Here is a 23,919-nt window from a genome sequence, read left to right on the forward strand (position 1 = left end):
CTGAAGTAGGCAGCCTATGGGTAACATAGCAGAACCCCACCTCTACCAAAACTAAAAGTTAGCCGGGCGTGGTGGTACACCTGCTATCCCAGCTACTCCGGAGGCTGAGGCTCCAGTGAGACAGGATCACACCACTGCACTCCAGCCTGGGCAACAGAGCGAGACTGTCTCAAAAAAAAAAAAGAAGGAAAAAAGAAAAGAAAGAGCACACCAAGCTATGCAGCTTTTATCAGTGATGTTCATAAGGTACTTTGAAGATCTGAGAAAATGCTTATCATTTTAAGAACAGAATGGCTCTAGGTAATACATTTTGAGAAGTCTGGGGGAAAAACTAGATAGAAGGAAACCTACAGGATGGGAGGCAGGGTGGTCACGGACTGCATTTGTCCCCCATGAAATGCCAGCGTGAACCTCCAGGACCTCAGCTGTGACTGCAGGAGGAGGTGGAGCCTCTAAAGAGGTAAATCGGCTCGAATGAGGCCATGAAGGGGCCTATCGGATACACCGTGAGTTGTGTCCTTAGGTAAGGAGGAGACGAGGACACACAGAGTTTTCAGCTCTTTCAAATGGTACAAAGCCCCGATCTGACTCGTCCGGGAGAGGCCGTGTCCTCCCTCTTCTACAGGGCACGCCAGGACTTGGGGTGAGGCGGCATGACCCAGTCACACTGGGAGGCCGAGGAGAGTCGACCCAGGTCTCAGTCCTGGCCCACCGTGGACAAGCAGAGGGACGCAGAGGCACTGGCCCCTCGGGGAACGTGCAGCTGGAGGGGACACCTGTGGGACACAGGCACCACGGCGTATGGAGCGGGCGCCTCCTAGCTAGGCCTCTGCACTGGAGGAGGGAGGCACTGTGGAAAGGGAAGAGGCCCAGGGAGGCAGGTCAGGCCTGTCGGGCATGCTCTCTGTTCCAGGCTAAGGTGTGTAGTGGCGTGGAGCCATCTGCAGTGCCAGCCAGGCATCCCTGCCCAGAGTGTGTCAGGACAGCTGCCTGCTGAGAGGTCAAGGGAGGACTGGAAGAAGCATGGTGAGGGCCACAGCCGTCCAGTTGCCATGGAAGGGCTTTTCTGAGCCCACCTCTGGTCTAGGACAGGGCAAGCAGGGGAGGAGGCAGTGTTTGTTATTAAGCCCAAAGCTGGGGAAGGCAGGTGGTCACAAGGAGGCCGGCAGGGTACAGTCGAGAAGGCGAGAGGAATGCAGTCTGCTGTAGCCTGGAGTGGCTGTGCCAGAAAAGCAGCTCTGATCCCAGATGGGACAGGGGGAGCATCAGCTTTCAACAAGGACAGATTCCCAAGTCCTTGGGGGCTGAGGCAGATCATGTACCTGAGCAGAACCAGGAAGCCAAGAACAGAGCCAAAGGGCACAGGCCATGGGCCCAAGTCTACCAAGCACAGGTCACTGGGCGGGGGGTGGCAGACGCTGCCCAGCACTGTGGGAAACCCGCCCCGACCGTCTCAAAAAGTATGAAGAGCAGAGTGCGTGGGGGCTGGGGTGACAAAGTAGGGGGGGGAGGGAGGCCACCTGCTCCGCAAGGAGGAAGGAGGCACCGCGGGACCGAGAGAGGGCCACGTGTGGGCAGAGTAGAGGGACAGCCTCTGTGTGGCCTGGTCACTGCGGGTGAGGCAGCCGCCTCCAGAGGTCAGAAGCTCTGCTGAGGTCCCACAGCCAGCTCCAGAGATGGGAGCACAGCAGGTCTCCTGTGCAGAGAGCACCCTCCCTCTTCTGGGGGCAACCCTGGAGCTCTCAGGGGAAGCACTGCACACAAGGGCGCCGGCCGTGCCAGGTGGGCTCACCATAGACAGATAGCACAGGTGCTGGCAGATCTGACACCTCCTCTCCGACGTCTCCAACTGCAGCCACTTTCGAGGCTTTTTCTTCCCGTCCGCCACCGTGCTGCTGCCATCATGGCTGCCGTAGCGCGCGGAGGAGTGGAGGCCAGCCTCGAACAGCTGCCTGCGCTGCCGCAGCTCTGTATCCCTGCCAGACACGGGGGACGGCCCACGCCTTTAGTGACAGCCAGCCATGCTCACCAGCAGCAGGACATGCACTTCCCACACCGGCCTCCCTCCAGACACACCCTCCTGTCAGAAGTGAGGCCTGCTCAGGGTTCAGAGCCCAGCTCACCTCCCCGGGTGCCTTAGTCCACAGATCAGTAGCAGCCCTGGCTGATGAGGCTACTCTGTGGCCAGACTTAGTAATGCAGGCGTCACAACGCCTGCAAAACCACGGCCACCTAGTAAGGGCTTCTCCCTGTGTCCCAAGCCCAGGAGAGAGTCAAGATACTATCACCAAAAGTTCAAAATTCATGTGCTCACAACACAACCCAGAGCCTTGCTCCAGGATGGGAGAGGCACCGAGAACTACACGGTAGGGAAGAGAGAAGAGGGTTACACGGGCGCCACTCTGCTCAGCGTCCGCCCTGACCTGCTCCACACACATACACACCCACACCCCCCCCCACACACACCCCCCACACACACACCCCCACACACCCCACACCCCACACACACACACCCCACACACACCCCACACACACCCCACACACACACGCACCCCCTACACACACACCACACATATGGACACCACACACACACCCCACACACCCACACCCCCCACCCCACACACACACCCCCCACCCCACACACACACCCCACACACCCACACCCCCCACCCCACACACACACCACACACCCCCCACACCCCCCACACACACCCCACACACACACCCCTCCCCACACACACCCCACACACACACCCCACACACACACGCACCCCCTACACACACACCACACATACGGACACCACACACACACCCCACACACCCACACCCCCCACCCCACACACACACCACACACACCCCACACCCCCCACACACACACCCCTCCCCACACACACCCCACACACACACCCCTCCCCACACACACCCCTCCCCACACACACCCCACACACACACCCCCCACCCCACACACACACCACACACACCCCACACCCCCACACCCCCCACACACACCCCACCACACACACCCCACACACACACCCCACACACCCCCCCCACACACACGCACCTACACACACACCACACACACCACACATACGGACACCACACACACACCACACACACCCACACCCCCCCACACACACACCACACCCCACACACACACCACACACACCCCCCCACACACACACCCCACACACACACGCACCCCCTACACACACACCACACACACCACACATACGCACACCATACGCACACCACACACACACGCACCCCCTACACACACACCACACACACCCCACACACCACACATAACGCACACCCCACACACACACACCCCACACACCCCACACACCACACATAACGCACACCCCCCACACACACACCCCACACACCCCCCCACACACACCACCTACACACACCCCACACACCCACCACACATACGCACACCCCACACACCCCCCCACACCCCACACACACACACCACACATACGCACACCACACACCACACATACGCACACCACACACCACACATACGCACACCACACACACCCCACACACGCACACACCACACCCCACACACATACGCACACCACACACACCCCCCCCACACACACACCACATACGCACCCCACACACCCCCCACACCACACACACACCACACACACACCACACACACACCCCCCACACACACACCCCACACACACACACCACACAGACGCACACCACACACCCCCCACAAACCACACACACACCACACACACACACCCCCCACACATACGCACACCACACACACCCCCCACACCACACATACGCACACCACACACACCCCACACACACACACCACACACGCACACCACACATCCCACACATCCCACACACCCCCCACACCACACACAGACACACAGCACACACACACACACACCACACACACACCACACACGCACACCACAGACACACGGCACACACACACAAAGGGGTTGGCAAGAAAATGGAGGGTGGAGGACCGGGGGCAGCTATCCACGCCTTCCCCTAACTGGTGCAGAGCCAGGCTCTGACGCAGTGGGTCAGCAAGTACGTGTCAGGGGTCGGGCGCCCCCCTTGCAGTCAATCCCACAAAGAGGAGGAACCTCTTGGTGCTGGAGGTTCGGAGTCCGAACATCAAGGGGAAATTATTTTCTTAAAAAAAAAAATGTTAAAATAAAAACCAGCACACCCTGAGCCTCTGCCCATCTGGAAAAGCATCACATGGGCCGTGCAGTGCCAAGGGGCTCTGCGGCTGCAGGCAGGCAGCGCTGTCTGCTCACCCCGGGCGTCTACCCGGCTAAGCCCCCGAAGGGCAGCCAGGTCAAGCTCTCTGACGTGGGCCCTGGGGGTCTCCCAGAACCCCGAGTCTGTTACCTGAGCTCGTCCAGAAGGGCTGAGATGGTACTGAGAGTGGGCCCGTTTTCTTTCTTTGCTTCTGCTTGTGCAATCTGGTAGAGTAACTTCTCCATGGAGAATGGCTTAGCTATATGGCGACGCTTCATTTCCTGAAAGAGGAGTCACATCCCTTTAGCGTGGATTTTCATGACTAGGCAGCTGTCAAGGTTCTTCTTGGTGGAGGGGCAGGCCGGCTGTCCGAATTTCTAAATCTTGAATTGCATTTGGATTAAAAACTCTTCAAAACTTTGCCTCCCTGTGAGAAAGGCACCACATACCAGGAGAAGTCACAGCACTTCGCCACTACCCAGAGGCAGCTGCCACCACCTCACGATGGGTGGAGGTTCTCTGTCCATTCATTCTAAGCAATTACCTTAAGTATCTTCAGTAGTTTTCCAATACTGGAGGGATCTGTCAGTAACGGTATGATCAAAACTCTTTGTGATACAAACAAATCCCTAACTTTTCACTCCTAGAAGACCTTTCAACCACCTCCTAAGAATTTCAAAGACATATTCCAAAAGGAACTATCTACAGATAGACACGCACACGCAGGGCTGCTTCTGTGTGCAATCACGCACGGCGCTCACACGGATGCGGGGGCAGCCAGCGGGAGGAGGCTGGCTCTGCTTACCTTGGCGGTCTCAAAGCCCATACTTGTCCACTGGGTGGTAGCAAAGTGCACGGTTTCAGACACGCTGTACCCACAGCACACTTTGGACACAAAGGATCCCGGGAAGCAGACGACAAACTGGCCACTCTGCTGCACGGTCCTGTGCACCTTGATCCCCTCTTTGCACAGCACCTCCGGGGAGATCTGGGGAGACAGGGCCAGGCTGAGGCACACCCCCTCCCTGTGCGCCGGGACACCTGCAGCCTTCAGGTGAGGCATGAGCACCCTAAGAGGCCTGCTCTCAAGGAGACAAGATTGCTTTATGTGGAAAATAAAAAGATGTCATTCATAACACAAGAAGAAGTTCTAAATTGCACTGGCCCCAGAGTGATGACAGGTTCATGCACAGCTGAGGACATGATGACCACACAGGCCCCTCTGTCCCCACCTGGCAATGCCATGGGGTGGAAACGGGACAAGGTTACACAACCAGGAGGCTGCCGGGCTCATCTCCAGAGCCAAGTAGGCCACAGGCCCACAGGCTGCGCTTACAAAGGAGTCCCCCGTCCATCTCTTCTCTAAGATGGACAGGCTGGACCAGCAGGGTCAGCAGAGGCCAGAGAAGCTGGTCAGAACACAGCCCAAAGCAGCACCTCCCAGGAGCTCACCAGCCCCATGACTTCCTGAAAACAAGTGAAGAAGCCTTTGTGCTCATTCCTCTCATGTGCCCAGAAGGTAGGAGCAGCGGGCACAAGAAAACCCAGAGTCCACAGCAGCCCTCAACATGAACAAGCCCCAAAACAGATGCAAAGGCCGTGCAAAACCCCAGCACCCTGTGCAATCTGATGGATGGTCAGTTTGGCTTTTGTGTCTGAGGACCTTTCCCTTTGCACCCTGGGGATTTGTTTTGCTGTGTTCTCATTGCCTTTGAAAAGCAGGTTCATGGGAAACCATGTTCAAGTGCCTAGGAGGTCCTACAGTTCCTGCTGGAGGCGGCGGCTGAGTGGACGCACCATGACGTTGCTTTCCAGCATCTGCAGCCCTGGGGTGCCATTGGCTTGCAGCAGGGTGTGGACCACGTCTTCCAGCTTGTTCTCCTCCTCAGCAGGAATGCAATACCTGGGTCATTGAGAGACACAAGAGACAAGCAGACACTTGACAAGGGCCTCCTGCATGTACTGGGCCGCCCCCCGTCACCCTCAGGGACCCGAGCACACGGGAGAGGCTCTGCTCCACGCCAGCAGGGACAGGGCGCTGGCCTGGCCGGGTGCCTGGTCACCACTGGCTCCTATTTCCCACGGCAGCAGCGCCACGTCCACCTAGCACACAGCCAAACCGCAGCGCACCGCGATGCAAGGTGCTCATCTTTTCCGCAGATCTGACCCACCTGGTGAGCCAAAAAGCCTTCAAACCAGAAACAGATGTTCACAAACCCCTATAAACCAGAACCAGACACACTGCAGCCTCCACGGGCCTCTTCGGAGGCTCCGGCACTGCACCCTTCTTCTGTTAACAGAGACTGCCGCAGGAGCAGGACATGACAGTGTCCTGACAAGGAATGTGTGGCTCCTTCGGCCCTCCAGCCAGGACAGTAAACCCTGCCTTCTACAAATGCACAGAGTTGGGAAAAAGCCAGGCTCAGGCACATGCACCACCTCAAGGCCAACTCCTTGGCAGACACTGTGGCGAAGTGGGGCTCCGGGGTTACCTAGCGGCCCCCAGCTCTGCTCCCCGCTAGGGAGTTCTGTGTGTCAGGACCCAGCCCACACAGGAGGATCAGGGCACACAGGACTGCGTCAGAGGGTGGCCTGGGGAAGTGGTGGCTCCCAGACCCTCCAGGGTCTAAGCGTGAGGCTGGCAGGGGTCCTCGAGTGTGAGAAAAGGTGGGAGGTACAGGTAGAAAGTGACCTACGCGGCCTCCTCACGGCAATCACAGGGAGGGGAGGGGGTTTTGCCCGTATCCTCGGTGTCCCAAGGAGCCCACCAGGGCCACACGTCCACTCACAACATGTGACGCCCCTGGTGCCAGGCGCACAGCATGAATGACGGGCATGTGAGGGGAGGCCCATGCAGGGCAGGGGTGCAGGGATGGCTGCCCTGCTCCTGGGCGTCTCAGGCTGTCTGAGGGGCTCCTCCCCGGGCAAGAGGAGGACATCAGTGTGGAGAGGGGCCGGACAGATCTTCAGGATGCTAAACCAGTGAAGCCATCAGCCACCACTAAAAACAAAGACGTGGGCCAGCAGCTCAGGGCAACACCGCCAGCCCCTCCCAACAGCCCCCGCCCCCGGTCCAGGGCCCACCTTTGCACAGCAGGCAGCGACTGCGGCCCCTAAGTGTCTGTGACGAAAACGTTTCTCTCTGAGGCCAAATCCTGGGTTCAGTTGCTCAGTGCAGGCAACAGCCACATTTAAGAATTTTTTTTAAATGCTCATGTTATTTTCAATGCCAACATATTCTGTTACTGATTGGTAATTTACATACAGGGTTTCCAACCTAAATCACATGTTTTAAGAACAACTACACACCATCATGTCCTCTGATCCTACCCCTGCCTTTTCTTTCTCTCCCTCAATGAGGTTCCAGGGGTAAGTCTTCAAAAAGCCCACACAGGACATCACATTTTGCCATCTGTGACTCAACGTCAAGCCATAAGCAAACCCACACGGAAGAAACTCGGGCCTCAGGTCACCGGTCTGGGGGCGACCCCAGGAACAGCAGGCCATGCACAGCCACAGCCAGTGTTAACTCCCCACAGGGAATGGCCACACTTCTTCCGGAGGCAAAGGCACCTCTTGGGATTGTCCTGGCTGTCCCCTCCCCAGCTGTGGCCGGGCCTGGCTCAGCCCCAAGGCTCCTGTCAGTCCCCACTCCACAGGCAATAGCCTGGGCTTCCCGGGCCCATCACTGTGGACCTGCAGGACGCCGTGCTCACCGTCCACGGTGCAGACCCACGTGGGAAGGGAGGGCTCCCTCAGGTTGACAGCACCACTCACCAGAAAAGCCAAAACCAGGCAGCTGCAGCCAACGCTGGCTCCACGGAGGGAGAACACGAGTCCTAAGACTTTATTTTAATAAAGAATGCTTAATCACCCCATTAGGGCAATAAACACAGTTAGCATGGCATGGACGGCATGCCGGTAAACGATCAGACGACAAGACATCTGATTATTTCTAGTCATTTCCCATATGCCGCCGTAAACAAAGACACCCAAGAGTCCAGCCTCGATCAGGGATGGGTACAGTGAGAGTCAGGATTACAGGTGGGGACCCAAAACACCTCGCCAGGCAACAGACTTCGCGGGGTACACAACGTGTGCGTCTCCACACGGAAGGAATGAGATTCCCAAGTCAACTCTACTCCCTGCAGAGCCACCGATAGATGAGGAAACACTGGCTCTACAGAGAGGCTGAAAACAACCAATCATGAAATGCCACGGTTCATATTCAGTTCATAGAGGGCTGATGACACAGTCACTACTACTGGTTAACTTTGTGAGGCACTTTTACTACTGTTCCTTAACCCTAAGGTGAAAATAACTCTTGGAAATCCACAAGAAAAAGTGACTAATCCATAACAAAACAAAACAAACAAACAAAAACAGACCTAAGCAGGTAATTCAGAAAAGGGAACTTAAATGGCCACTAAGCATATGAAAAGTTTTGTACATCATCAGAGAGTGTGACAACATTCTCCAGCACCCCAACTCTCCAGCACCTTCCAACAGAGGGAGGCGATCCCAGCCCAAGGCCTCGGCAGGGAACGCAGGACAGGCCTGAACACAGAGAAGCAAGTTCTCAAGCACGTGGAACCACCTGGACAAGAGGTTACCCGCAGGCCCCACTTAATGTGGTAATATGACTTTCTGCAGTCCCTCCCCTCCCACCCGCGGCCGTGTACTTACCAAATGCAGTCAGCACCAGTGTGTAAGTAGTCAATGTATGGAAGGTGATTTTGGTCTCGAGACCAGCATGAGGTAGAAAAGACCATGCCAATATTTAGCCAGGGAATAGTCACTCCTAAAACAGCAAGAGTGAAAAGCGCGTTTTTAAAAGCTAGGCAACAACGTCTCAAAGGAACAATAAGTAAAATTCTCTCTCTTCTCCTAAAACAAGAAGGAAAAGAAATGGGACTCCAAGTCAGACAAAAGACAGTGAGCAGAAGGTACCTGCTCTTTCCTGCTTCCTTTACAGAAGTGGGAGAATATGAACACTGTTTCAAAACAGTAGCAGCACGTTGGCCTCATGAGGTGGCGGCCACAGGAACCTGACCTGGTGAGGAATGCCGAGGAACCAGCAGCCCCAAGCCCCAAGGCTGAGGACCAGAGGCACCAAACCCAAAAGCCCCCATCAGGGCCAGAGGCAGAAAGCAAGAAAGCCCCTTTGCTGGCGAGGCCTCCGAGCAGGGTGAGTAGGGCACAGGGCTCCTTGGCTCAGCTCAGAAATGAGTCAGGTTCCAGGACCTGGACAGGTTCCTAACCGCCTTCCCCAAGGCCTGGGCCTTCACATTCATAGTGACCACAACCTCCATGACCCCCTGGTTTTCCCTAAAGCTTGCAAAGCATCCATCCATCTCTTGTGAGCCTACTGACCATCTTGAGAATTATGATTTCAGCCTGCAGTAGCCTTTAGGAATTGTGACTTCGGCTTTGAAGGCAGCTATTTCAAAGTTCAAAGTTGGCCACTAAGCTTCTCCCAGCTCTAGACTCGGCCATGTGGTTCACCTTTCCACCTTTTCTACTGACTTCACCAACCATCATGCTACTCCTTTCATTTCTAAAAATCTGTTTTCTTTTCTTTCTTTTTTTTCTTTTTTTTTTGTTGAGACGGACTCTCGCTCTGTCGCCCAGGCTGGAGTGCAGTGGCCAGATCTCAGCTCACTGCAAGCTCCGCCTCCCGGGTTTACGCCATTCTCCTGCCTCAGCCTCCCTGTAGCTGGGACTACAGGTGCCCGCCACCTTGCCCGGCTAGTTTTTTGTATTTTTTAGTAGAGACGGGGTTTCACCGGGTTAGCCAGGATGGTCTCGATCTCCTGACCTCGTGATCCGCCCGTCTCGGCCTCCCAAAGTGCTGGGATTACAGGCTTGAGCCACCGCACCCGGCCTAAAAATCAATTTCAATGTACGTCCTGTATGCCTGAAGACCCCCATCCCTCCCTGGCAGTGCTTAGAAGGGATTTCCCAGCCCTGATTCTCAGTGAGTAGGACTCATGGTCACAGCTGCCACAGGCAGGTGGCCACAGTCAGGCTTACCAGGCACAGCACCGAGGTGACGCAGGATGGACCCTGTGTTATTGGGGAGGACGGTGAGGTTCCATCCATGCCTGCAAAGGGGAAGACGAGGGACGTTACAGACTGGCGGGGAAGGATGCAGTCACATCCCCAAGAACACGGACAAGAGAAGCCCAGGTTACCTTGAAAAGGGCTCCGATTTTCCCACTGGGAATCCACTGCCATGAGTGTTGGTGTCCACCTTGCCACAGTGCACTGCCACATGGCAGTCCTTCTCTTCCACTAGCCTCCAGTACTCTTGCTGCAGGGAACAGGAAACGGCTGGTCAGCACCCCTAAGGTGCTGCAGCCACAGAGCACAGCTCAACCCAACAAAACTGGGACATGAATGTCTGGTGCACACGCCCCTCAGAACAGACGCTCTCTTTGCAGAGTGTCTCCAGCAGGACACTAACGCAGAAAGCAATGACAGGTCACCTCCAAGCATATCCTCCAAATGCCAGAAAGCAGTGTCTCACCCATGTTATGCAGTGTTATTCCCAACAGCCAAAAGGTGAAGCCACCACGGTATCCCATCCGCAGATGGATGAACAAAATCTACTCCATACCATGACCTTGTAAAAGGACGTCAGTTCTCACGCGTGCTACAACATGGATGAACCTGGAGGACATTATGCTAAGCACAGTAACTGCGAATTACAAAAAGCTTCCAAAGTGACTTATGTTCCATCTAAACAAATATGGGGACAAAGAATGGGTCAGAACATGCTTTGACTGCAGGCAAGCAGCGGTGCCCAGGCTCCCTTGAGACAAGCTTCCCCGCGCAGTCACCTTCCACTTTGTTCTCAGTGATCACTCCAGAAGCACTAAGTCCTCTTTCCTCATCTCACAAACCTCGGTAAAGCTGGAACCACATTTAGGGAAGAAGCCTAACTTACAAGCACCCAACATCATAGGGTCCAGTTAAGCTCAATGAAGTGCTACTAGCAACGCCGAAACCACTTTCCTCAACACTGCGTTGACTTCCACAAAGAGGGGGTCCACCTGGCGGAGTCAGACCTCCACAAATCAAGAACGAATTCCACATTAAACGACTGGATTCCCTCAACAGACTCCCTGAGTGTCCAATCCTGCCATGCATTTGCTGAAACTGAGGGCAACCAGCTTCTGGTGGGTCCGTAAAGATGTGGGAAGGGAAGGAAGGGACTCCTCCCAGCTGGTGGCCAACTCCAGGGGCTGTCCACTGGCCTTTTTTGGAAGACAGAGCACAAGAAACTAGGCAATCCAGGCCTGAAGTTTAAATTCCAGCGAATCTCTCCTTTGTGTTTAAATATTTACACAACCGCTAGAGCAAAATCCAGACTTTCAGAGGGAATTAATTCCTGAATAAGAGGCTGTAAGATGAGCTAAGCTTTCATGCACATTACGGAGAGTAATAAACTTCTGCACCTCTGGGGAGATGCCCACAGGACACGTGTTGTTTGGCAACAAAGGCCTCTTCCCAGGTCCAATGCTCAGCCCCAGAAAGCAAGTTTCCTCCACCTGACATCTCTACCACAAACACAACGCGTGCTGTGGAAGCAGCTGCGGCAGCCACACGTGTCCTAGACCAGGGTTCAGCTGACATCGTGGCTGGTGATGGGTGAGGCAGTGGCGGCTGCAGCATAGTAATCACAGCCACAGGTCGGGTGTCAGGCCACTGCGTGACGTTCAGTGGCCGCACCCAAGGTACACAGCGTAGGCAGCTCCCGCACCTAAGTAGAGACCTAAGTCCTAAGACAGATAAAGATGGTGCTAAAGGTAAACCTCTAACTCCTCACACTAGGAAAGCAGGGTCAGGCCACAGGGCTGGACATCCTAAGCTCTGACAATTGCTTTCAGGAGGTGGGGCAGCAAGCACCACCCAGGGAGGGTGACCAGCCATCCTGGTCTGAGCAGGTTTGAAGGTCACATGTCCAAAACTTAGGCAAAACAAGATACCTGAACCCCCAGTGGTCAGCATGTATACATGGGGCAAACCGACCCTGGATTTTATTTGAAAGAGGTGGCATTAAAGGAAAAAAAAAAAAAAAAGGCAGCAAAAGCCTGTCACACACCAAAAGATGAGGCTGTGGTCAACAAATACCTCCTCTTCCCCGGTCGGCAGCTGCCCTGAACCAGTAATCCGGGTTTGGTTTCTTTCCCTTTCCACGACCAAGCGCTGCTGAGAGCCCACCGACGTCAGCAGCTGGAAGTTCACACGGACTCAGCTGGGCACTGGCCGAGGGGAGGTAAATAAACAGATCCGGTCTCTGTCCTGCAGCGCCGCACACAAAAACTCCCCCTAATTGGTCTGGGCACAGAAGTGCTCACTGTCTTTCCAACCTCATACTAACTCAAAGAAGAGAGTTGGCAGAAGCACAAAAATGGCAATCTGCCAATCCCATTAAATAAAAAATAGAAGGGAAGAAAAAGCACAACTGTGGTTTCAAGGGATTCCAAACATTCTCTTGCATAACAGACACACAGAGGATGGGGTGAGAAGCAGCTGGGTGAGCAAGTAGGAGGAGATGGTGACGGGGAGCAGGGGACGTGCCCAGAACCCGCCCCCTGCACTCAGCGACTCCCCACCTTCATTATAGTGTTTTTGGCTTGTGAACAAGTTTAGATCAACCTAAGTTAAAACATTTGGCTGCCCTGGTGCACGCTCAACACAGAGGATGAACTCAGCCCCGTCTGAGTCCTTTCAGTTCACCGGGCTGCAGGGGTCAGGGCAGGACAAGGATGTCCTCCAGCTCGCCGAGTGGTTCCCACATCATGAGAGGCAACGGGAGGGGCCGCTTCTCTCACCTCGATTTCGGCTGGTGCAGGCTCCTTGCTGAAACACATGCTCATGATATTCCTCGCTGTTCGATAAAAAGTTGTTAGAGAAACAGACCTTCCCTGAAACAAAACAAAAAAAGAGTAAAGCTTCAGAAGCAAAGCTGAGCCCTACTGCGAATGAGGCCACACACCTGTCATGGGCCGCTGCCCCTTGGCGTCCCTGCGGCTGTGGGTCACCTTGTATCCTGAGTTAATGACAGGCAGAGAAGGCAGAAATTCTCTAAGAACCCACAGTGCTAAGAGGAGCGGGAAGACTCCACCAAGGATCACCCTCATGAGGGCCAAATTGTTCTGCCAGGAACAGAGGCTGCCACCCAGAGGCCCCGAGTGGACGCAGAGCGGAAACATGGAAGGCCCCTCCAAGGCCCTGCAGAAAAAGCCGCTTGCGCTGGAGGCAGAATCCCTCAGCTGACAAAGGCTGCTGCCGGCCAGTGAGGAAGCTATCAGCAGCTGTGACCTGATGGAACTCATGACCAGGGATCCCACAGGAGAGAAGCTGGAGAGACAGAAACTGGGGTGACATCTACACCCTGAGAGTCCGTGCCATATGAACACCTGCCAGGGCAGCAGCCTTCACTGAAGTTACAACCTGGTCGCCTTCTTTCCACAGAACCACCTGCTGTCCCCTCCGCACCTCTTCTTCGATGCCCCTGTTCCCAATAACATCCAGAATGATTTGCTTGTTTTGATAAAATAGCTGAGTGTGTCAGTTTGGGAATCCGGAGTCAGCACCTTCTTTTACCCACCACACCAAATGTGGTGCGTTTTTCAGAGGGAAGCCGTCTTAAGACCCTTGCTATGGTTTCTTTCTTGACCGGGAAAATGTATTACTTGAGTCCAGAAGTATCTCCTGAGCACCTACTGTGTACTAGGCCAAATCCTAGGGGCTGGAGACAAAGCAGTGCCTGAAAAACACACAACACCTCTGGGCCTCGTGGAGCTTCCATTCAGTCTGGGGAACACACAGGCCTCAACCACACAAATATGGGATGGGAGGTGTCGCCAGGTGTCATGTGGAGTGAGGGAGGGTGGTCAGGGAAGGCCTCCCCGCAGAGCACTGGACACTGCAGCGTTCCTGTAGAAGTGACAGGGCCAGAACAGGGAGCAGCAGGTGCTTTGTGCCGTCAGGTCCACAGTCGCAGTCGGTATGGAGACACTGGCTTGTGCCTTTCTCTCCCACAGCAAAGGAATTAGATGGGGTTCTAACTACAGGAACATACTTCCATGCAAATTCTAAGCCGCTCCCAATGGTTTGCTTCTTATAACATAAAAAAGGTAACTACAAGGAGGGACTGAATTTTGCACCAAGGCAGAGTGCAATGAGCGAAGGTGAGGATGACACCAGCACACAAAAGTCAGCAGCCAGGACACCAGTGCCACAGAGAGTTGCGCAAGCAGGGTCCCCACCCCGTGGGCACATGGCTGCCTGGGGGCGTCGCCATGGCTACCACGCAGAGCTCCAGTACATTTCCGTGATGAAATCTAGAAATATCCTTGACAGGGTGAGTTTTTAAAAATCCAAACCTCTTTTTCGGATCAAACATAAGCTCACAGAATTGGCCTTCCTCAGTAAAAAGTAAAAACGTTGACAGTTTCTCATTTCACCAGTTGGCTATTCAGAGTCACAGGAGTGAGTGGCTTTACCTGACAAAGGCTTCTCAGTAAAACATTCAGGAAACACCAAATAAAATTCCCCAGAGCTTAAAGTCTCTGGGTCACACTTTCTCTTAAGAACATTTATGAAGTCAAATACAAGGCAGTTGTGTCTTGGCAGGCTGCATCCTGCAACCCCCACGCCGCATCGCCACCAGGCAGCCTTAGGCAATGGGAGAGGACACTCAGGTAAAAGGGACCCAAACCCTCTCAGGGTCTCAGGTCAGAAAAACTGAGTATCTCTTTCCAGAGAAGTGTGCAAGTATTTGAGATGCAGCCTGAGGCGGGTCTGCAGGGCCTGGACTTAAAGTGAAGCAGCAACGCCAGGGGTCAAGTCAACTCTTCCTCTGTATTTCTAAGATGTGTGATGGAATCAGAAGCCCGCATTGCCTCAACTACAAGGCCAGGCCAGAGCCTGCAGTCAGGAAGTCATGGGCACCTGAGGGTATGGCAGAGCTTAGCGATAACCAACAGCCAGTTCCCAGTGCAGCAGAAACCCACTAGCCACACGCCCCCACCAGGATCATGAGGGCTGGAGCAGAGAACACTTCCCTCCCAGCGAATCCAGAGCTGGAACCGCAGAGGACACGCACGTGCCAGGCAATTCAGCAGAGACTGCAACTTAGCTGGGCTCGGCCAGCTGGGCCCCAGGTGCTCCGCTACCCACTGGCAGGCTGGAGAAGGGAGGAAGCCCCAAGCCTTGCTTCAGAGCCAGGCCAGCTGGGAGGGCTGCCAAGAGGAGAGCCACGGACTCTGCCTCCCTTGCTTCTTGGAGGGGTGAGTCTCCTCAGGATGACTGTGCTGCAGTGAGACCTGGCGGAGATGGGGAAACGCTGCGCGTTTCAGTTTGCTGGTTTATCCCCAACTCTTCCCTCCACAGCGTGTGAATGGTGAGATTCATTTTGATGGCTTTATCAGGGATAGCCCTCCACAGAGAGGACCTGGCAACGCTGGGCTGGCAGTGAGGTGAGCAGATGGAAATGAGGAGGCAGAGAAAACAAGCGAGCAGTGTCCACTGAGGGTCCAGCCAGTGAAAAGTTCAGCTGGGTTTGGGCAGCTGTCAAGTACCAGGATGAGACAGAACTGGGGATGCAGGGGAAACAAAGCACGCAGCCCAGGTACTTATCCCTGGCATATCCCTGCACGCAACATGCACACGCAAGCCAGTTAATGAAAAGGAAACCCGAGGCCCTGGAAGGGCAGGAAGAGACTCGTGGTGTCTTCGTGGAGTGGACTTCCCCTCCCTCACCGGGTCTCTTGCTGCCCCACCTTGCATCAATGTTCCATCAATGCACCCAGAAGGCCCTCACTAGGTTCCTTGATATTGGACTTCCCAGGCTCTACAACCATGAGCCAATGCATTTCTGTTCATTACAAATTCCCCAGTCTGTAGTAGTTCAGCAGCACAAGTGGACTAAGTCAACACCCTCACCCAGCACAGTGGCCCGCCCCTCCTTCATGACACCAGGGAGTCAGAGAACGCGCCGTCCAGTGCACAGCATGCCCCACTTCCTCTCTCATTCCTCCCGCACTCCTGCAGCTGGGGTTGGCTGCTCTACGGAGGCCCCTACCTTATAGATGCACTTGTGGAAGTCATTGAGGACGCCTTTGTCCTCCTCCTCCTCCTTGACCACTTCTTTTTCCTGAGCGAAGAGTCGCCGCCGGCCGGTCTTCAGCTGGGCCTGGCCCACCTCCTTGAGCTTGCTGCGGAAGCCGTTCCTGGGGGCCACGCCATGGATGAGCCCATTTTTGGGCTCGAAGCGGGGCAGAGGGTGGAACTTGTGGTGGTCATTCTCTGTGTGGCCTTCCAGCGGTCCCTTGCGCTTCTCCAAGATCTCCTTTTCCATCAGCACTTCCTTCTCCAGCCGCCGGTGCTCCTCAGGGGACAGGGAGTCATAGGAGAGCAGGTACTGGCAGTAGGCCTCCTGCAGCTTGGCCAGCCGGTCCTGGGCAGTTCTGGGGATGCGCAGCATGTCTGCTAGTTTGTTCCATTTTTTGAGGTCAGTCACTTGCTGCATTCCGCCCATCTCATTAATCAGCCGGAAAAAGCAGGCCAGGTCGAGCTCGCAGCCCCCTGGGACGGCGAAGGGGATAAAACGGGACAGTCAGTGAAAGGGACACGAACAAGATGTTCCTCATTCAACCTGTAATTCTTGAACTCCTACTATGAGCCAGGACTCTGACAGGCTCTGGGGAGAGAGCGGCGAACAGCAGGCTTCCAGTCTACAGAGACGGGGGCGTTACACAATGATGGGTCACGGCCATATGCTATGGCCACGTGGAAAAAGGGACTACCATTTTAGGTGGGGAGCATCTGAGGAGGCAGCATTTAAGCTGGGGCTTGGCTGAAGAGGAAGCGAGCTAGCCAAACGGACATACAGGGAGGAACATCACAGTGTGCCATGTACTGGCGCATGCCTTCTCACATGGAGGCAGGTGTCATGAGAAGACCAGCTCCCCAGTGAGGAGCGGGCAGGGGTCCTGGCTGCACCCACAGCCCAGTGTCACCTGGAATAGCTTTCACACATACTTGCTACCAACTCCCAAATCCCACCCACCCACTCACTCCACCCATCCACCCACTCACACAAAGTTAGTTTATTTTCAATCCCGCCGGATTTCCAGAGCAAAGAGCAACACCCATGTGAGGACACAGGGCAGTACATCTGTGCCTTAGCCTCATCCCTCGCCCATCCAGACAGTGGGCTGCTTCTCAGTGTGTAAGCTGGTGCTCAGTGCCCTTCCTGATCAGGTCACAGACCAGCGCAAATGCGCATCAAACCTGGACAGGTTTTAATGCACGCCCGGTGGCTTTTCTAGATGGGAATGGAAAAAGCAACCTTTGTCGGGCCAAATAAAGAAAGGGGGGCGGGAGGGATTTTCCAAAATAATCATCAACAAAATGCCAAACAGAGTATAAATTAATAACATTTTAAATCTTTAGACTGTGGGGATATGTTGTTTTTAAGTAATATTGTTTTTAAGTAATAAAAGGCAAAGTGTGCATGGATCCAGTCCAGGCAGGGTCCCTGCACACACCAAGCATGGCCGGACCCACCAGGTGAAGCGTCTGAACCACCTCGGCAGACAGAGCACACACAAGAGAGCGAGTTCCCGGCACATCAGCAAGACCAGGGATGGGGACACAGAGCCTGAATTCCACTCACACTAAGTGGCAGGACAGTGGGCTGATGTGGTTGTGGAGAACAGGGGGTGGGGGTAACATCAATGAGGAAACTGTCCCCAACCTTCACAGGAGGGACCTAAGACCAGAGACTCCACAACTCACTCCAGGTCCCACAGACTCCCAGAGTCCCAGGTGGGACTCAAGGTGGGTCTCCGGCTGACAATCGGGAGTTCTTCCCTCCAGGGCAGGTGGGCCCGGTCTCAACTTACAGAGGTAGGCACCAAAACCAGTCCCCAACCAGAACAAGTCCTCCACCGTACGTGTGACTCAGAACACAGGTCAGAGAAGGGAGGAAATCCACACTTTCATATTTCACTCTAAGTAGATTATAATGCAAGAGCACCCGAAAATCACACAGCGCTTGCAAGAACTCTTCATGGAATCCTCACCCACTGTGATCACTCCCATTCAGGGCCTTGAGGCAGCTACATGGCCAAGCCCCTTCCCCACCCAACTCCCACCAGCGGCACAGCGGCTCCCTGGGGCCTACGGTGGAAGTGAACCTGCACAGAGGCAGAAGGCACATCCGCTGGGGTGGATTTCAGGCTATTACTTCAAAGTTATTAAGTTTCTACCACTGTCAGATGGCTGAGCTCAGACCCCCAGCCCTGAGGTCTTGCTGGGTCGTAAGCAAGTCAGTACCCCTCGGACAGAACGTCAGATGCCTTAGACTTCTGGGAGACGGCAACAAGCACAGCACAGGGAGGCACCGTATGGCTTCTGTCCCAGGGTATGGGAGTCAAGGGTAAAGAAAAACCTACTCTAAACAAAAGGGGCTGTCGCTACGATGTCAAGTGTGCTCTCGAGGCTCCATGATCCACCTAGCAGAGTAGGGAAACTCAGAATGTTTCCCTCCTGTCTGCAGGTCTCCAAAAGCAGGAGGACTCAGTGCGGTTCCATCACTGACTCAGTCACCATGTCCCAAGCAGTCACGGGACGTGGTCAGCAGGCGTGGGTGCACGCGTGTGCAAAGTCTGCTCCCTGCACTGCTGCCTGTCACGTGCCATTCCCAACAGCAGAGCACAAACCAACAACTCCTGCAAGTTAAGGTGACTGTTACTCAGGCATCAGCCCTAGCAGGCACCTGCTGAGGGGAACCACTGAACCTCCATCCTGCCTGGAAGCCTATCTTGCTGCCAAATCCCTGACGCTTAAATGATGGCTACATGTCTCCATGCCTTTGAAAATTCAGGATCTCCAAAATGGAGGTGTGGCCTGTTTCCTCCCATGGGTCTAGACTAATGGGGGTTGCAACCTTACCTGGATGCACCTCACTGCACAGAACCCACTTAGCCTTAACAGGGCAGGTTCATTCTCGCCCTGTGTCCCCAGTGCCAGGACTCAAGAGAGGATGACAGGGAAGGAGAGCTACAGGGGAACCCAAGAGGAGTCTCTGCCTGCAGCCCACCCCGAGGAGCAAGGGTCTACATGACAGCCCAAATATGCATTCGCTAAGGATCCACTGTGACAAGTCTGCAACAGCCCCAGCCAGAGCTGCACCTGGTCTCAGAAAAAATGTCAACAGATCCCCTGACCTGTGGCCTTGACAACATCGCCAGAGAAACTGAAGCTCAAGGAAAAACAAAGAAGAAGAAGAGACAAGGCTGAGCAGGATAAAAAATGTCCTGCAGGACCCTAGAGGGCTATGGGCTGCATGGTGCACCCTCCAAATTCATATGTTGAAGCCCTGACCCCCAGTACCTCAGGACATGAATGAATTTGGAGACAGGGTCTTCAAAGGGGTAATTATGTTAGAATGAGGTCAGTAGGATGGGCCCTAATCCAAAGACACAGACACACACAGAGGTAGGACCCTGTGAGGACACAGGGAGAAAACAGCCATCCACAAGCCAAGGAGGAAGGCCCTGGGAGAAACCAACCCTGCCGGCCCCTAGACCTTGGGCTTCCAGCCTCCAGAACTGTGAGGAAGGTCTGTTGTAAGTTCAACAGTCAGTGGCGCTTTGCAGTGGCAGTCTAGCAGAATCCAGAGGGGCAGCGTTCCCCACTGACCCCCTGGCCCCTGCTCTGACTCCAGCAGTTGTGGGTAGAAGTTGACAGCCCAGGGGATGCAAGGGGCCCACCCCAGATCCAAGCTCAATACCATTCTTGTCCTGCCACCAACGCCCAGGACCTGGGAAGAAGGGCTGCAGGGGGAATGAGCTGAGAAGCCCACTACTCCCGAGACAGGGGAGCCGAACTGGAGCTTCTGCAAGGGAAGAGAACGTGAAGACTGTGAGGGAACTGCAGGGATCTGGGGCAGGCAGGGACACTCCCCCCACCCCCTAGCCCAGACCTACCTATGAGCGGGAGCTCGTCCATGGTGATGCCCTGAGATTTGAGGTGCTTCTTGATGCAGGCCAGCCGCTGCACGTTGGGGCCCCAGCGCCGGCCCAGCTTGTGGATGTGCTGAATCTGCGTGACAAACCGCATCTCATCGTTGAGCTTGCACTCGGGCCGCCAGTCTGGAGGGGGGATCACCCTGCACATCCCGAACTTCTCCACCTGAGCGCGGACCGACTCGATGTAGATGAGCGGGTCGTGGAACTCCTTGGCGGAGGGCCTAAGGACGGGGATCTCGTCCATGGCCGCCCACCCGGCCTTGCCGCCGCCCTTCTCGGCCTTGCCCGAGTCCTGCGGCTTGTGCACGGACTCCGGTTGCGAGGTAGAACGATTTTCACAGGAGGCGCCGTCCGCCTTGCCATGTGCTTGTCTGCCTGGCGTGCTCTTCCCGGCTGTGGCCCGCTTCGGCCGATTCCTCTCCAGACTGCGCTCCGGCACTTCCTTCTTCACGTGTCCATTCAGCAGACCTTTCTCGGCCGGGGCCTTCTTACCAGGGCCTTCTGCGGGGCCAGCCGCCCCTTTCATCTTCTTGGGGGGCGACTGTGGCTTCTCCGCCTGGTGTGCCTCTTCCAGTCTCCTCTTGGAGTTCCGCAGCCCCTCCCGCAGCTGCAGGCCCTCCCGCAGCTGCCGCCCCCCAACCTCCTTAGTGCATGACTTTGGGTTCAACCTGCCACTGACCTTGAGGCCATTGACGGCGGGCCCGGTGGACTTGGACGCCCCCCCGAGGGATAGCACCTGTTTGCGGGTTTTTGCATTGCTACTTTCAGTTTTCCCTGAGATTGTGTGGTTGACAGCGGAACTGGGCTTGTGGTGATTGGGTTTGGTGTCCTTGACCAGTTCTCTCTTGGCTTTGGTGTATGTGACAGCCCCCTTCGTCACCGTGGCAGTGTACTTCACAGTTTTGGATGGTGAAGGTCTGACCTCGCGCATCTTTTTGGCACTGGTTGCACCCGCACCCAGAGATGACATTCGAGTGACTCCATTTACCTTAGAAACCTGTGGAGCAGCAGAAGCAGAGGCGGAAAAAAATGCAGAATTAGTACATGCCACGAAAACGACGGGCCCACCCGTGAGAAAGGGCCCTGGGTGCTGGGGATGAACAGAACACCAGCAGCCTGTTTGTGATAAGAAGAGATGTGGAAATGCCAGCAAAGAGAAGCAAAATACACATCCAAGAATTAAGCAGCGATGTCCACTTTCGGAATCCACTATACACCTATCCTTCTTCACAAAAGTATGCAGCCTGCCCCAGGCACTTCCTAGCCGGGTTTCCTGTGTGTATTTTCACGTTCTCATGGCTCTTCCAGGAAATCTGGTGTTTCACAATGAAGACCTCCCCACGTGCCAGACAATCACCTGTCCTGAGCTTCTAAGAGTTGATGACAGCAAGATCCTGCTTCCTTGGGGGAAGTGGAGCCAGACACACACACACACCCCTGTTCCAAGAAAAGTCATGTCTGCTATTTCTGTGCTCCACATAGCAGCACGACCTGCCCACAGGATTTAGAAATCTATGTGGCTAAAAAAAGAAGGAAAACAAAAATACTATGGAAGGAAAAGAACAGCAGTGCCCATGTGGTTTGGCTCCGGGTGGCAGGCCGGGCCCGGAGGTGTGGCTGCAAACTGTCAGCAGCTGCCGTCTGCTTTCCTTGTGGAGACAAGCCCTGGACAGGAACAGGCTGGATGGAAGAGGGATGCCCCGACCTCACTGGTGAGCAACACATGCCAACCCTCATCTGCACACGTGCTTCCTATATTTTCCCAACCTTTACAAACTTTCCCACATATTTTCCCACCCTGGACAAACTTTCCATTGGGTTCTATGGGACCTGGGCAAACAGAGGCAGTCTTACAGCTTGGACGCCACGGTAATCCTGGGACACACAAATGTCACAGAAAATGGGGAGCGACAATGGCAGACACCATAAATGCACAGGCTTCAAACAAGAATGATGAAGGGACCCCAATGGGCTGCTGCCGGACATGCTGGTTTTGAGGAGATGTCTTCTCCGTGTCACGATGTAGCCACTGACCCACCACTTAACAACTTGGGCATTACTTTCCACCTATGATATGAGTTTAAAGTCAGGGACTTCAGGGTTTTATAACCACCACCATCTCCAAAGGAAGAAGCCTAAAAATCACACAATTACTGAGAAACACGGAACAGAAACATGAGCCCCCTCTTCTCCCCAATAGCCCCTGAGAGGAAGATGCCAGGGTCGGGGGAGCCTGAACCTCCTGGTCAGGAGAGCTGGCCTCACGCAGTGATGGCCAAGAGGGCACTGAAACACCAGTGCCACCACAAGGCTGTGCAGGCTGCCCTCACATGGGGACGAAGGTCCCCAGATGGCAGGTAATGAGTCTTAGTGACCTTTGTACTAAACCTAAGCCTGGCCCAGGAATAAGCAGTTACCTCAAGTGGGGGTGGGGTGTGGGATGAAACTTCCCAAAGGCATCCAAACCAGCGGCTCTCAGCATCCCCTACAGGGCTGATGTAAACAGATCACTGGGCCCTACCCGCACAGCGTCCAAGTCAGAGGGTCTGGGATGGGGCTGAGAATGTGCGTTTCTAACCAGGTCCCAGGTGATGCTGTGCGCTGACCTGGGACCGCGCTTGGAAGCACTGAATGAGGTATCAGTGAAGTTTATAAAAATCGAAATGGAAAGAAGCCACTAAGACCTGTATTTCTCTATATGCCACCAGTTAAATACAGTCCAATCAAAGCCACAAATTCTTGGTAGGACATCATCTCTTAGAAGCCAGCCCCAGGGAGACCTCATTCTTGGAGCCAGGATCTCAGGCCCCATGAAGAGGCAGAAGGGAAGGCCCAGCAATCACACTCAGGCTCCTAAACCAGGAGTCACCCTATTAAAAAAAAGTGGGACTGCCAGACAGGGTCTGGAATAAATAATGGGAAACCCTTTTGGAGAGGAAAAAAGCACCTGGCAATGATAAATTTAAAATAGACTTATAAAACCAGGGGTAAGAACAGACAGAAATATTCCCTGGTAAATGCCATTAATCTGCAAGAGGAGGTATAGTGAGGAATGCAAATCTCCTAGTTTTAATTGTTCTTTCAAATGCTTCCACTAAAACCAAAACAAGACAAAACATTTAGAAAAACAAAAGCAAACAGTAAACTCCAGCTGGGGCTGATCTTTATTTCCAGCAACAAAGCCGGGGGCGGGGGTAGGGTCAGGAACCTCAGTGAAGGGCTCTATCTCGGGTTCAGACAGTGGAAGACAACACCTCTACAGTTGGCTCAGTCTCCTGTTAACCTGTAGGCGTGCAGTCTGTTTCACCCCCATTCCCAGCACAAGAGTCTCCTTAAGGAGACTGACTACACGATGCAACTGTGATCATCTCTTCCTACAGATGGGGAATCGCCAGTCAAAATGGCAAACTCCAGACGGTGCCAGACATAACCAACTCCTGTGAGGTTCAGGCGTCAGCCACCACTACTCGCTGAGGTTTAGTTCACTGTTTTCCAAACCTGTCACCCCTAAAACCCTTGGGGGAGCTTCAAAATAATGTAAAGCCCTTCCCTCTAGATTCTGTACTAATTGGTGTTTAAAAGCCCCAGATGGCTGTGTTGCCGCAAATCCATGCACCCTGCC

General features: G+C 54.5%; 1 protein-coding gene across 9 annotated transcripts in view; it reads right to left on the minus strand.

The window, feature by feature from the left end:
* Positions 1 to 23,919, minus strand: part of JARID2 (jumonji and AT-rich interaction domain containing 2) — a 282,076-nt gene that overhangs the window by 6,803 nt on the left and 251,354 nt on the right. For 8 of the 9 annotated variants that reach the window (XM_074038828.1, XM_074038830.1, XM_074038831.1 and 5 more), the window contains 10 exons: positions 20,256 to 21,294; positions 16,343 to 16,845; positions 13,086 to 13,178; positions 10,440 to 10,558; positions 10,279 to 10,349; positions 8,932 to 9,046; positions 6,043 to 6,148; positions 5,051 to 5,233; positions 4,396 to 4,526; positions 1,793 to 1,976 (listed from right to left, as the gene is read on the minus strand). In XM_074038828.1, the coding sequence (XP_073894929.1) occupies positions 1,793 to 1,976; positions 4,396 to 4,526; positions 5,051 to 5,233; positions 6,043 to 6,148; positions 8,932 to 9,046; positions 10,279 to 10,349; positions 10,440 to 10,558; positions 13,086 to 13,178; positions 16,343 to 16,845; positions 20,256 to 21,294 (2,544 nt within the window). The remainder of the gene's footprint in view (positions 1 to 1,792; positions 1,977 to 4,395; positions 4,527 to 5,050; positions 5,234 to 6,042; positions 6,149 to 8,931; positions 9,047 to 10,278; positions 10,350 to 10,439; positions 10,559 to 13,085; positions 13,179 to 16,342; positions 16,846 to 20,255; positions 21,295 to 23,919) is intronic. The other variant, XM_074038833.1, reaches the window with a different exon arrangement.

This window comes from Macaca fascicularis, chromosome 4 (assembly GCF_037993035.2).
Source record: "Macaca fascicularis isolate 582-1 chromosome 4, T2T-MFA8v1.1".
In the NCBI taxonomy this organism is placed as follows: Eukaryota; Metazoa; Chordata; class Mammalia; order Primates; family Cercopithecidae; genus Macaca; species Macaca fascicularis.